This window comes from Python bivittatus, unplaced genomic scaffold (genome assembly GCF_059951505.1).
Source record: "Python bivittatus isolate LINGU-HERP-01145 unplaced genomic scaffold, Pbiv_v1 ctg000480_np1212, whole genome shotgun sequence".
Classification (NCBI taxonomy): Eukaryota; Metazoa; Chordata; class Lepidosauria; order Squamata; family Pythonidae; genus Python; species Python bivittatus.
This window is the reverse complement of record NW_028277075.1, coordinates 54,863,793-54,877,972: the sequence shown is the minus strand read 5'-3', so window position 1 is coordinate 54,877,972 and position 14,180 is coordinate 54,863,793. Positions and strand designations below refer to the sequence as shown.

At 37.2% G+C, this 14,180-nt stretch overlaps 1 protein-coding gene across 4 annotated transcripts in view; it reads right to left on the bottom strand.

Moving 5' to 3' along the window:
• The window catches only part of SBF2 (SET binding factor 2), a 270,236-nt gene that overhangs the window by 30,808 nt on the left and 225,248 nt on the right, over positions 1-14,180 (bottom strand). For 3 of the 4 annotated variants that reach the window (XM_088145943.1, XM_088145945.1, XM_088145946.1), the window contains 7 exons: positions 11,357-11,484; positions 10,210-10,385; positions 9,604-9,749; positions 9,304-9,502; positions 5,731-5,927; positions 2,894-3,031; positions 1,920-2,015 (listed from right to left, as the gene is read on the bottom strand). In XM_088145943.1, coding sequence (XP_088002069.1) covers positions 1,920-2,015; positions 2,894-3,031; positions 5,731-5,927; positions 9,304-9,502; positions 9,604-9,749; positions 10,210-10,385; positions 11,357-11,484 — 1,080 coding nt within the window. The remainder of the gene's footprint in view (positions 1-1,919; positions 2,016-2,893; positions 3,032-5,730; positions 5,928-9,303; positions 9,503-9,603; positions 9,750-10,209; positions 10,386-11,356; positions 11,485-14,180) is intronic. The other variant, XM_088145944.1, reaches the window with a different exon arrangement.

The window sequence follows — 14,180 nt, the reverse complement described above, 5'->3', positions numbered from 1 at the left end:
TGGTTCTACCCCTATCAAGCTTCATTATCATATCAAATCTAGTCAACATATTATGAGAGCAATGACTGGGAGAGAAATTACTTAAGAATTATATGGAAGGAAAATGATTACCTTAGACTTAATTTGCTACTCTGTGGGGCAGCCTAAATGTTTTTTGGACTGGTCACAGAATAAACCTAGGGTAGCTTTTGATGACCTTTCCCAGCAACTACATTCTTCCAATAGGATGTGTCTGACTCTCTTTTATGCCATCATATGCATTCCAACCAATGTGGTGACTGGTCTTCAAAGGAACTAGTGCAAACATATCCAATCAATAATTCTACTCTACTAGTAACTCACTAACCCTTCTCAGGCTGATTCACTTATTAGAGTACTGCTATAGCCAATCCTCACCATTACACCTAATCTATCCTAAATTCAAGAATTCTGACTTCCAAATTCAGCACTCTCCCTAATTTGTTATATAAAGTAGATAGGAATCTACTGGCATATTCCTAGGTAAGTTGCAGTAGATGAGCAAATATTTTTAACTTCTATCAATAGCAACAACAAAAACAGCTATTGCTTTCTAAATTAGGTATCTGAAATGAAGGAAACCAGAGTAGCCAATTTTGATTTGTGCAAAAAACCCATAATTTTGAGCTCAGTTTAATTCTAAGAATAAAAACAAACTGCAAATTTGGAGGCATTTTGTTCTTTAAGTGTCAGTCTTAACAAGTAAAACCTTTCACTTGATAAGCCTATTGTCTGCCGTCACTCTTAATCTACCACACGTAATAAATTACAAATTCTTTTACAGTATTGTCATACTGTAAAATCAGTAATGACTGAGTGCAGACAAAAAAAAAAAAAGTATTACTTCCATTAGTTTCTAAACTATTCATTATTAAAATATGATCACACATAGTGAATTATGTAGGCAGAAATTACTTTCAATTTAAATGTATCTTTTGCCCAGTCAAATTGGGGTCATTTTAAATTATCACATTAATTTTTTTTAAAAGCATACTCTTGCAATTTTGAAGGGCATCATTAGGTACAGAGGATCCTATTATTTTACTAAAATGCAGTGTTGATTACATAGTCCTCAGCTTCATAAGAATCTGGAGCGGCTGTGCTATCAATACAACAATCAGCTATTTAAAAGCAATGCTTAGAAGAAAAGTTCATTCTAATTTAATATTTTATTATTTTTATTTAATAATTCTGTAGTGGGATAGACATTCTCATTTTAATATGCAGTATTAATACTGATATATAAAAGGTGTTTCAGTATTAAACATCTTGATTGAACGTCTGAGTGGTTGAGGTAATTAAAATTATTACTCTAATGCTCCTCATTTGTGACTGTGTAGAAAAGAACAGCTGCTGGAAGCCGTGAAGCTACAGCTACCCTATTCTATGAAGAGAAAACACTGCGTTCCATATGTAGTTTCATATTCTGTGTATGTGGTCCTACCAACTTGTCAAATCACTGCTGCTGTCACTGATTGTGTGGTTTATGTGTTGAGTCTGTTAATTGTGTTGAGCAAAAAATTCAAAGAAATGAATGTATAAGTAATAAATGAATAAATGTTATGACAGGCGGCCGGCCTAGAATCCCACCTAAAAGATGTTCTTGATGGCATCTCCCATCTGTTAAAATGTCCATAGTTGCAATCTAGAAAACATAATTGTTACCCAATCCTCATTGCTGAATACAAAAAAACCCCAATCACAAGAACTATATGCATACTCATTTGCATGTGCAATCTCTTTCAAAATGCATATTTTTGTTTCGATATGCAGATCAGGCAATTTTTTTATAATGGTGATAGACTAGTTATCTTTCATGTGGTGTATAATATAATCAAGTGAGGCAAAGTGAAAGAATAACCCTTACATCCACGGATAGGCTTTGAGCTAGTCTTACTAACCTCCTCGAGCAAAGCTATTGGATAGATTTACATCCAAATGTCCTGGCACTACCTGCTTAAACACAGTAGACATTCTTGAAGCCCTCCTTTCAGTGCCTAAAGTCAGTCAAAAAGAATGGAGAGATTAAAAGTAGAATATCATTCAAGTTGACATTACCTATATATTATTCTGACTTGAACCCTATATTTGAAAACAACAATGACACATATATAGAAATGTTCTTTGAATGGTTCATTTATCTAGCTGCTGCCACTTTTCCACATTTAAGAGACATTGCACATAATTAGAAATAGCAAGTATACATTTGCAGCATCACAGAAAGTTAGGCATGGCTAACACAATCAAAGTATTTAACAACAAATGAAGCAAGGCATGCACAATTGGTGACCGGGTTATGTTATGAAAAAGCCAGAATTTAGATACACTTGATTTCACCAACTGATTAAGCCAAATGGACAAACTTGGCAAGTTGCATGCTCCTGTATCTAAAACAGCAGCTTTACCTTTGTATGAACCCTACAGGTTTCATCACATGACAACTGAAATAGAATATTAATGCATTTCTTAATGGCTTTATCCAGACCTACTCCACAAAAAGCATATCACATTTTAACCTTTTACCTTCAAGACATATTCATAAGCATGTTGCTAAAACTATGTTAAGCATTCCAGATTGCTTGTAAATTTCTAATAGTTAGATCTAAAGCATTGTACATTTTTTCACATATGTGACACAGATTTTCACTAGCTAGCAATTTTACTTGTTCAAGGTATTTTACTTTTGTAATCTGCTATTTATATGAAAAACATATTTGCAAAAATTCCAGAGACAAATCAGCTACCTGGGCAATGATTCATTAAGGCAATGAGAGATTATAATACGGAAATCAAATTAGAAGAACGTTCATTATAAACATAAAGGTTTCTGTTCAAATGTTGGATTTTACACAGCTGTCCAAAAGGACAATATTACCTGGAGATAAAGCAATTGTTGGTCTGATGGTGAGAGTATTATTGCCGTTCAATTTGCAATGGACAGAAATTGCGTTCAATAAGGCTTGAAGGTATTTTTCTTGTTCTATGCTGCTTGATGATTCAAGTGATGTAGGAGCTATGCAAACAAATGCAGGAAACAGATTATACCCTTGGTTTGTACAGTACATTTCACTTCCCTAAAATGAAAACAGCATCCAATGGATGGGTTTATTTAGTGATCTGAAATCTGCGCTTATGATTCTGAGCAGATAACATAAATATAACCATCCAAATTAAAAATAATTTTGAATAAATAAGAACTACCTACAATATAAATTCCTATCCTTCAATATGAGTAAGACATACAAACATCTATCACTGTGAAAGTAATACAACGAGGCCATTTCACTGTTAATTGTTCTGCCTGCAGATGAAATCGGAACATAATAATTAATGAAGAGTGTTGCTTCTAAAATTTCTTTATGAATATATCTTGACCACCTCAGTAGGTATAATGTTTATGGATACATGAACATTTTCTGCTAACCCTTATATTGTTCTCCCACTGGCCTACTCATATGAGTATGAATAACAGGGCTGTGCATGCTCTGAAAATGATTCAGAAGAAATGCTTTGGACTCATATAAGCACAGCATCTCTCTGCTGTTTATTAAAGAAACTCTCTTTTGGAGGGCTTTTGTGCAAGCCTGGGAAAAAAAAAGATGTAGCTGTTTTAAGGAATTGATTCAATTAACTTAGAAAGCAGCCACACCTTTTTTTCAGGTTTATGCAGAAGCCTGGAAAAAGAGGGAATGCTTTACTAAATAGCAGAGAGGACCTGGGCTCATATGAGGTCTGAAGCACTACCTAATCATTTTCAAAACACACCTATATCAAATGCAACTCTGAAACAGTCCTCTATGCAGCAAATTTCAGAAAATAAATGACCATATCTCAGTAGAGGTGCAAACATCCAGGCAACCTGAACTTGGCAAATAGTGCCTAAAAAGATAATTAATCCAGGTTTTTGTTCTTCCAACATTCACCATTGTCTGCGTACAACATGCCTGCCTCTTCTTTCAATCCTTATTTCTATTCAGCATTTTCTTCCTAATTTTTCTTACCCTATTATTCACTTTTTATACTTCTTGCTTTTCAGTTTCATCCCTCACTCCTTTTTCTCCCCAAACTTTCCATGCGTTTCTGAGCCCTGTATATATTGTTGCACCAAACAAGCAAGACTCAGTTTGAATCAGAAAACAGTTCCAGAACCTCTTTCAATTTTAGGCTTCATGCTCTGGAAGATCTGAAGGAGCAGCAAGAAACCATTGAGTAATCACAACCAGTAGTCACTCATTGGATAAAGGGCTCCCAAGAAAAAGGCTAGGAATTCCAGATAGGCTTGAGTCCTTGCACTTCTCAAATGAGCACTGTCTGGAAGACAAAGGGGAAGAGGGAAAATGGGGAGGATCTCAGAATGCACCAGCAACAACAGGATTTTGTTTCTCACTGTTGTATTTAGGTGTCTCTAGCCCTGCACTTGGCTGCCTACTTAATTTTTTAAAAAATTAACCCAACTGCATTAGGTTGTTGTGGAGATACTATAATAAATTATAGAAAGATACCTCGATAAGTCTTTAAGAAATAATTCCTGAAAACAGAAACGTGCACCTTTTCTTTCATATATATATGAAAGAAAAGGTGTATGTGTGTGTGTATATATAGTATTTGGCCATTAAAAGCTCCAAAATATAGCCACTTAGATATGTACAAGGAACAGAGAGGCATATTTTAGTTTTTCCAGATAATGACAAGAAAGAACAGTTTCTGTTTGCATATAGTTTGGCTTATGCAACCAATGACTTTTGGGCTGGTTTGCTCTTGGGGCAAATCCAAAGTTCTTGGTGGTACATTTTTTCAAATTGCTCAATTCTTGCAGTTAAACACTTGAAAGTAGATACATAGACATACCCACAAAAGCTGAACAGCAATGTTTTGTAGATTACTGACATGGAAGAATTTTCTTTTATTGTGTAGAAATATTCTATGCATAAACTCACACAAAGCAGTATACCATTCTCAGGATTATGCTGAGGTATTTAAGCAATTAAAATCTATTCACATCTTAAACTCTTGAATGATTCATGGCTTATGTAATTTGCACATAACTATTAATTATTTTATCTACTACTGTCTCCAAAAATTCCACAGGGCAAGTTTTTTCAAGCAGGCTATTAATACTAATTGGTTACCAAAGCACAGAATAAACCATATTCCCACTCTTACCTCATAAAACGAGTACAGATTTCCATTTTAGTTCACTGCCTAGCAAACGCTCACATTTGTATAGGGAGGTGGGGTGGGGTGGGGTGGGGTGGAGTTGTCCAGGGGAGTGTCAAATCAGAATCCTAATGAGTAAGAAATATTCTGTATGTGATACTGTGGATTTAGCTGGGCAACATTTCTATCTTCTGTTCATATGACATAGTGGAACAGGCATAAAGCTCAAGCACGTGTGAACATAAGTATTTTTCTCTTATTCACTAAAAGTTATAAAAAGATGGTACCTTAATAACTTTGCATTTATTAGACTAAGTCCCATGCTACATGATACACCAAGATAATTTTCCCCAATCTGCTTTCCTCCAAATGCATTGGACTTCAACCACCACTATATTTTGTCTGTGTGGAGGTAAAGTCCAGAACATCTGGAGGCACTTGGTTGGAGAAAGCTGCCTTAAGGTATTAGTTTAGAGACTGGAGCAAAATCATAAAAACCAATGATATAAACACCTTCCCCTTCTACGAGATCCTTCATATGAAACATAACCTCACCTGATGTTTGTGTATTTTGTGATTTGAAAAGTCCAACAACTCCTTTACCATGGAAACCACCAGCTCGAAGCAAGAATGTACTTGTTTTTGAGTTTTTCCAACAGACCACTGGCAAGCGATTGTGTCGATAGCAGCGAGCTACTCTCTGCAGGCTGCTGTCCTGCACGGACTGAGGTACCACTAGCAGCCCTGGGTAACTGGAACAAAGTGAAAAAGGGAGGTCATAAGATGGAACAGGTTACAAGGAAAAGCTGATGTGACTTGTAAGAATACTGAATTCTCCTTCTGAATCTCCAATATAGCAGCAGATTAGACACTGTGTGAACCTAGAACAACTGAGGATTCCAAGAGCTAATAAATGCCTTTGTTCTGACACCCAGAAGCTGTGGCAGCAAACCAAAAAAAAGACTACCTAAACATATCAAGGTCCTACATCTGTTTTAACAGACATTTCCAGGCTAGGGTCATTTCTGTCATTTCCTGTCAAATCTGCCGTAGCCCAGAGTCAGAAGCTAACTATTCATTGGACCACCTAAATCTTGGGGGGGGGGGGGGCGGTGTCTTTATAAATCTGCCCACCCAATAAACTAGACTTTTTAAATGTATATTTTATATGTATTGTAAACCATTTCATGCTTAATTTTTCAACAATTTTTCATAATTTTTTCTCAATCAATATTAAAATAAGTTTTTTGTCACTCTTTAGGGAGCAGATTCAAGAACATTACTTTCATATAATTGAACGTGTTATTTTTGCTGCATAAAATAGATTCTATTATCTGCCCATTTGAATAGTCCGGAAGTGATAGTTTTAATGCAGATAATATTTTTCTAGTAAATTAATGAAAATATTCCTACTTCAACAGCTTATTTTTTAAAAATCTGTATTTAATCCACATTATTCTTTAATCCACTATTTTCTTTCTAATACACAGTATTAGATAGATTGATACACAGTAATTCACAATTATTGTCATTATTGTTCCTACCCAACTCTGCAGGTTCAAAATAAGGAAAGTTTTTATTCTTTTTTTCATGATCAACTGTAAAAAAGGAATCTTGATACTTGCTCGATTGCTTCCAGAACAATTCTTAACATGTTATTAGATTAAGTATTAAAATAAAGGTTATCAGAAATGATAGCTTTATGCAATGGTTTTACAAGCTCATGCTGCTTGGAGCATATGAGGACCCTTTTCTTTATTCTGCTGAATTGGCCCAGTAATTCTATCCCGAAGTTCTGCACTAACAGCTAATAAAATTACATTTTATTAGAAGGCAACTTTAACATCATACAAAAGTAAGGCAGTTACTACAGAAACAAATAAAGATACTACAGAAACAAATAAAGAAACAGCATGTACATTTCATACTTGTCCATGACTAGTTGTTTACAAGCACTTAGTTTCTATGAACAAGAAAGTTTAGATGCTCCAAATGTACACATTAAACACCATCAATATTTTGGCCCTGAGAAGTAATGAACTCTGGCTTGCCTCAAAATCTGTTTAACGCTGTCGTATACAAATAGCTGATTATATAACTTATTTTTTTAAAAAAAATATTCAGCTGAAAAATTTTGTTCTAGTTTTTCAACAAGATTCTAGAGTTTTGGAACATTTTTAAATAAGGTGAACTTGGATGAAAGTGTCTGTTTTCATCACATTAAACACAGTTTAAAATGATTAAGCTCTTATGCAAACAGTGCATTCCCAAGGGTGGTTGCAAAATTCACTTGATGTTTTTCTCCTTCATATTATGATCATTGGTGCAAATGTACTGGAGACTTCTGCCATGCACCATAGTATAAATCATCTACCCAAGATGCCATTTACACAAACTAATGTTAGCAATAGCATTATAATTTCTAAGGAGAATGAACAGCATTAAATCTTATTTAATTTGAATAAAGTCATAGGTAGGCTTCCTGGAAAAGATAGGATACTAAAGGAAGAGGAACAGGAAGAGAGATACCAGTGAAGTAGCTGACACTCTGGCCCCACTCTTCCATCTCCCCAAGGGCCCCTTTTAATTAAGCATTAAGCATTTGTCTCTATTCATCATCAACACTAAAACACTAATTTCCATGATGCTGTCTGCTTGGGCAACCTAGCCAGTTTTTTTATGGATCAACTTCAATTCAATTCATTCAGCCATTTATGATGCTGGAGATCCAAGAGAGGTTGGGCATTTCCTGCAGCCTGAATTTGGGAGCTCTGTGGGAGATTTCACAGGTCATTGTTATCAGAAAACCCGATTAACAATATTAGTCTATTTCACAAAGTCCATAAAAAACAATTCCGCTTTGTTTTCCCTGCTTATATCAACACCAAAGTCTTCTCTCACCCCACCTTTCAATCTCTGGCTACATGCGAGCTATCACTCCACCACCATGCACACACAGAGCCTCAACACCACAATCATGGATGCAGCTGTTCTGGAATGAAAGTTCCTGGATGTAAAACCAACAAATTTGGTAAAAGATATTTTAGTATTTGAGATAGACCATTGGCAGTTAAGAGTATCAGAAAAGATACTGCTTTCTGTATTGGAGAACAGTACTCAGAATGAAACAATGAGAAAAAGAAACCTTCTTAAAAAAAAAAACCTCTACAAAGGCAGTGATCCACTGTTTTCAGCAGCAATCCTCCTTATTGTCTACACCCAGTGTGGATTGCCCTCCCCCCGTATGCCACTGTCAACAAATTAAAAAAAAAATGAACTACAGTAGTTAAGTATGAGGATGGGATGGATACGAAGGGAGGGAAGGAGCCCTGAAGGGAGCAGCACACCAGGCTCCTGATGCTTATAAAGGGAAGTCACTCACTCAATTAGTGACTGATAACATTCCTAAACTATCCAGTCTGCAGTGTTTAAATGGTTGTAGTGGGAAGATTCTGAACATCTAAACAAATGCCCGCAAATAATAAAAAGGCAGATAGTAATCTACTAGATAGTAATAATCTAGTAACCTACTAGATAGTAATCTATCTAGTAGGATAGATTCTGGCAGTTTTATTGAGCAGTCTATATGGTTGCCGAATGCTAGAAATCCTAACTTCTGACCATTCCCCTAACTCTTAATATTCTATGTATACTTCAATTTCTGCATGTGCACATACTTATCAAAAGTTTAAAAATGATTTTTATTTGCTGACAAACATTACATTAATCAGATTAGTTATGTATAACATGCAACGAGAACACATAAATTGTAGATTGGATGATTTTTAAATGTTGGTATCTCATGAATGACTGCATGCAAGTGATAACCCAGTAGCAGATTAGATTCTATCTGTTCTTGTTTAGAAATATGAGTCCAATTACTGGTCCAGTTAGATCAATACTATATCAGATTCACTGAACCAAAGCACTTTCTTTCCCAGCCCAATCTGCAGAGGCCAGGAATTTTATCTGGGATTTTTTACACACGAACCTTCTGCTCTGTCACTGAGCTAGAAATCTTCCCTCCACAGACAAAAAATCTTTTTTTAGCCATTTGCAATATAGACTGAGGGTTGTGAACAGTGGGTCATGGGACTTATGTCTATTTTAATAATTAAGCTGGCTTACCTTCTGCAAAGGGAATACATCCTGTTTAAAGCTGTTATCCGAAAGTATTCTGTTTTTGAGCGTGAAGAACTATTACTGATGGTTCCTAACCCCAAACGCTGATAGTCTCTAAAACAAGCTCTTTCCACCAGCTGCTCCATTGTTGATTTTTCTGATGCTTTCAAAGTACCACTTGTGTGCATTTCACTGTCATCTGAAACTGAAGTTGCAATATTTTAGTAGCTTAGCATTTAGAGACTTGTAGATCAAGACAGTGGCAAAACCAAAAAAAAAAAAAAAAAGGCTCCAATCTATTATTACCTGAGATATCATCTTCTTCATTCCATCCGGGACGATTTGCCCTTTCCTCCATGATTGTTCCTGTCTTTTTTTTTAGTAAGTGCTGCCGGCCAATTGTCATTTTCCCTGCGCGTTTAGCTCCTTTTACGATTGTTTTTGAAAGAGTGCTAAATCCAGAAAAGAGTAAAAATATCTGTACTTTTGCTGAAGGAGAAAGCTAGCTACTACGTATTCTCATCTTTCCTCCAAAACAGCTCTGTTAAGCTCTACCCCAATGAGTGGCAGACTGTGAGGCCCCGTGTCTTCCAAAAGAAAGAAGTAGTGCTATTATGTCCACAGTGTTTACTTTCCACAAACCATCTTCATGTGTGCACTTAAATATACTTTCAGAATAAATTTCCTTCTTCACCAGAAATGTAGAAGTGTGGATTGATCACAGTAAATGTCATACTATGTGACTTGTTCATTTTCACTACAATTTGGTTTTCATTACAAATATATGGCATTACCTCCTATGTTCAAGCACATTACAAGCATGGTTTAAAAACCTGTGAAATATAAATCAACTAAAACTAAGAACAATATTTCTAATAAATGTGACACATACATAAAAGGGGCAATCATTACCGAAAGGAAGTGTTTTTCTCCTTTTGCTTTGGCAAGATTATCTGAGGTGCTGTTTGGCCAGCTGCAAAAGCAAAAGTGCTGAAGATGGACTGAGGATGGCGAAACTTCATCAGTTGCTTCTTAAATATCTCTACAACTTCAGGGCTTACTTCCTCATCAAAAGCTACCTTAATCAGCTACATATAAAAAGACATAATCAGTTAAAAGAAAACATAAATACTGAAATATAAAAGATAAGGGATTTTAGGGTATTACGGCAATAGAAAATGGTATTGCTAAGTTAAACATCGTTATAAAGCTTTAAATCCTAATAAATCATTTTCAAAATACAGTGCTTGCAAATCAACTAGAATAAAATGTTTTAAATATGAGTATTATTTTAAACAATTTTTTAATAGTTAATAACATCATTTAAACTAATTATAGTTAAAAAGAGTATCTTATATAATAGTTGATAACAGGACTATATTATTTCCCATACACTTTTAAAAACCTATGTGTGGAGTGACACAATTGCATGCAAATGTTTAAGCACCTCAGGTCAAATTATATGTTTCAATGAATCCCCAAGTGAACTGTTTTCTTATTTTGAATCTGTAAACAACTGAACGTAAATAGTAAGTAAGCATTCAAATTTGCAGGATTGTGTGTGTTTAATGTTGTACAATGTTGAAGTTTTGTCCACTTCTGTTCCGTAGGGACTCACTGAAACATACAATTTGTCCAGTGGTGCCTCTCATTATTTGTGCTATAAACTAACTGTAACATGACGAAAGGGAAGAAATTCTTTTATTGCTTATCTTTCTTTTAAAGTAAGTTTTCTACTTCCCCTCTTTTGTCTCTTAATATATTTTTCTCATAAGTATCTCAAGAGAGTGTTGTTAGTTCTAATCAGGATGATAAGCAGGAGTGAAGTAAAAAGGCAATGAAGAACAGGCAGAAGTGCTTTGCGTGTATAGGTGTCCGCTTCCGTAAACTTTTTAAAAACTACTTTGGCACAGAAGTAAATTAGTTTATGTTCCACTTTCTCATTCAAGATATCCAAAGTAGCTACAAAATAAAGGCCTTTGAAATCAATAGGGCAACTGTGGTTCAGTTTTCAATACACGAACAATACTGACCTATAAGGTTTAAATATTCTATTTACCTGAAAGGTAGCTGAGGTGATCTGCAGTCCTTCCTGCATACTTTGTTGAAGTTGGTTCTGGATGGTGATTTTCTTCTCCTTTGTTACTGAAGCAATGGGGAAGCTCCGAATAACTGTTTGCTCTCCAACTAAGAATATCAGGAGAGAAACACTGCATTATGGATCAAGTAAGGAAATTGGTAGGACTTATTCATATGTAATAAATAATAAATAGGAATAAAAGGCCTATTCCAAGGCTAAAGGAATTAAAGTCTCCAGGGCCAGATGAATTATACCCTAGGGTATTGATATATAGCTACTGGTGTGTGTGTGTGTGTGTGTGTGTGTGTATAGAGAGAGAGACAGACAGACAGACAGACAGACAGCACACGAGCAGTTGCCCAAGATTCAAGGTCTAGGCAGACCAATCTGAGCACAGCCTGGACTGACTACAGGAAACTCTATGACTCAATGCCATACACAGGGATCTGTGAATGCCTGGCGCTATATGAAGTCAACAGGACACTAAGGGCCTTCCTCAAGAACTCTATGGGACTGTGGAAGACAACACTGGAAGTCAACTCAAGACAGCTCACACAAGTGGCCATCAAGTGCGGCATACACCAAGATGATGCACTGTCTCTGCTGCTGTTCTGCATAGGCTTAAACCCCCTCAGCCAGATAATCACAAGGACTGGATACGGGTACAAGTTCAAGAGTGGAATCACCATCAGCCATCTCCTCTATGTGGATGACATCAAGCTGTATGCTAAGAGTGAACGAGACATCGACTCACTGATCCACCTGACACAGATCTACAGTGAGGACATTGGGATGTCATTCGGACTGGAGAAGTGTGGCAGGATGATAGTAAAGAGAGGGAAGGTAGTTAAGACCGATGGGGTGGAACTACCAGTGGGCCACATAGCAGACATAGAGACCAGCTATAAATACCTTGGTGTCCCACAGTCACATGGGAACCACGAGGAGGAGGCAAGGAAAACAGCAACATCCAAGTATCACCAAAGGATAAGACAGGTCCCGAAGAGCCAGCTCAATGGGAAGAACAAGATCCATGCCATCAACATGTACGCCCTGCCAGTCATCAGATACCTTGCCGGTATAGTGAACTGGCCAAAGGAAGACATGGAGGCTGCCGATGTGAAGACCTGGAAGCTCCTTACAATGTACGGAGGTTTCCACCTCAAGTCCAACACCCAGAGGTTGTACACCAGCTGCAAAGAGGGTGGGCAGGGTCTGATGAGTGTCAAAGCCGCTGTCCTGGACAAAACCTGGAGCATCCAGGAGTACATCACTAAGATGGCACCCAAAGATGAGCTGCTGAGAGAATGCCTCAGGCAGCAGCAGACATGGGAGGAAGTTCAAGTGGAGGAAATACCATGGCAAGACAAGCCCCTGCATGGGATGTACCATCGACAGATAGCTGAGGTGGCTGACATTGGGAAATCCTATCAGTGGCTGGAAAGGGCTGGACTAAAAGACAGCACTGAGGCACTGATCATAGCAGCACAAGAACAGGCACTAAGCACCAGATCCATAGAAGCAGGGGTCTATCACACTAGATAGGACCCAAGGTGCAGATTGTGCAAAGAGGCCTCAGAGACAGTCCAACACATAGTGGCAGGGTGTAAGATGCAGGCAGGAACAGCATATACTGAACGGCACAACCAAGTAGTTGGCATTGTGTACAGGAACATCTGCACAGTGTATGGGCTAGACCCTCCCAAGTCCAGATGGGAGATTCCACAGAAGGTCGTGAGAATAACAGGGCTAAGATCCTGTGGGACTTCCAGATCCAGATGGACAGGCAAATACTGGCCAATCAACCAGACATCGTGGTAGTAGACAAAGACCAGAAGACAGCGGTAGTGATAGATGTAGCAGTGCCAAGTGACAGCAACATCAGGAAGAAGGAGCATGAGAAGCTGGAGAAGTACCAGGGCCTGAAGGAAGAATTAGAGAGGATGTGAAAAGTAAAGGCCAAAGTGGCCCCAGTGGTGGTAGGAGCACTCGGGGCTGTGACTCCTAAGCTGGGAGAGATCCCAGGAACAACATCAGAGCTCTCTGTCCAGAAGAGTGCAGTACTAGGAACAGCTAAGATATTGTACAGAACCCTCAAAATCCCAGGCCTCTGGTAGATGATCTGAGACTGAGGAAGACACATATCACCCATAGGGGTGAGTGGGGAATTTTATAAATATATATGAATTAATCTATAATTTTCCTTGTAATTTTTCTCTCATTTTTCTGGCAAGTGGAAAATATGTCACATGTATTGCAAAATATGCATTATCATCTCTTAACATAAATAGGAAATTCAGGGATATGTCCCCATTTACAACAACCAACTATGAAAATACTATATTACATCATCATTATATAACAATACATATTTATATTTTATATAAAATATAACATTATACACATCTGATGAAAATATGCAATCTATGCATGTTTTCAAGAAATAATATTCTATTACAGTTATTCCAAATCTGGGATCTGGGAAACTCCAATGCCAAACTGGGCACAGAATCAGGGAGCTCAGGTAGGGAGGCTGGTATGCAGCAGGGAGGCTGGTACAGCAGCAGGAACTGCCACTGATCTCTAAAGCTCAGCTTAACAAACAGGGCCTCATGTCCAGTTACCTGTGGGGCAGCGCCTCTGAACGCCACCAGGATGAACATAGCATATACATATAGAGAGAGACTACACTACTGTTGTGGATCTATAACACTTTCCATTCACTGAATGTACTGCTCTTATAAATTCAGTTAGAAAAAATATACAGTCATAGCTGCACACAATTAAATTTTAGAAAGCTTTT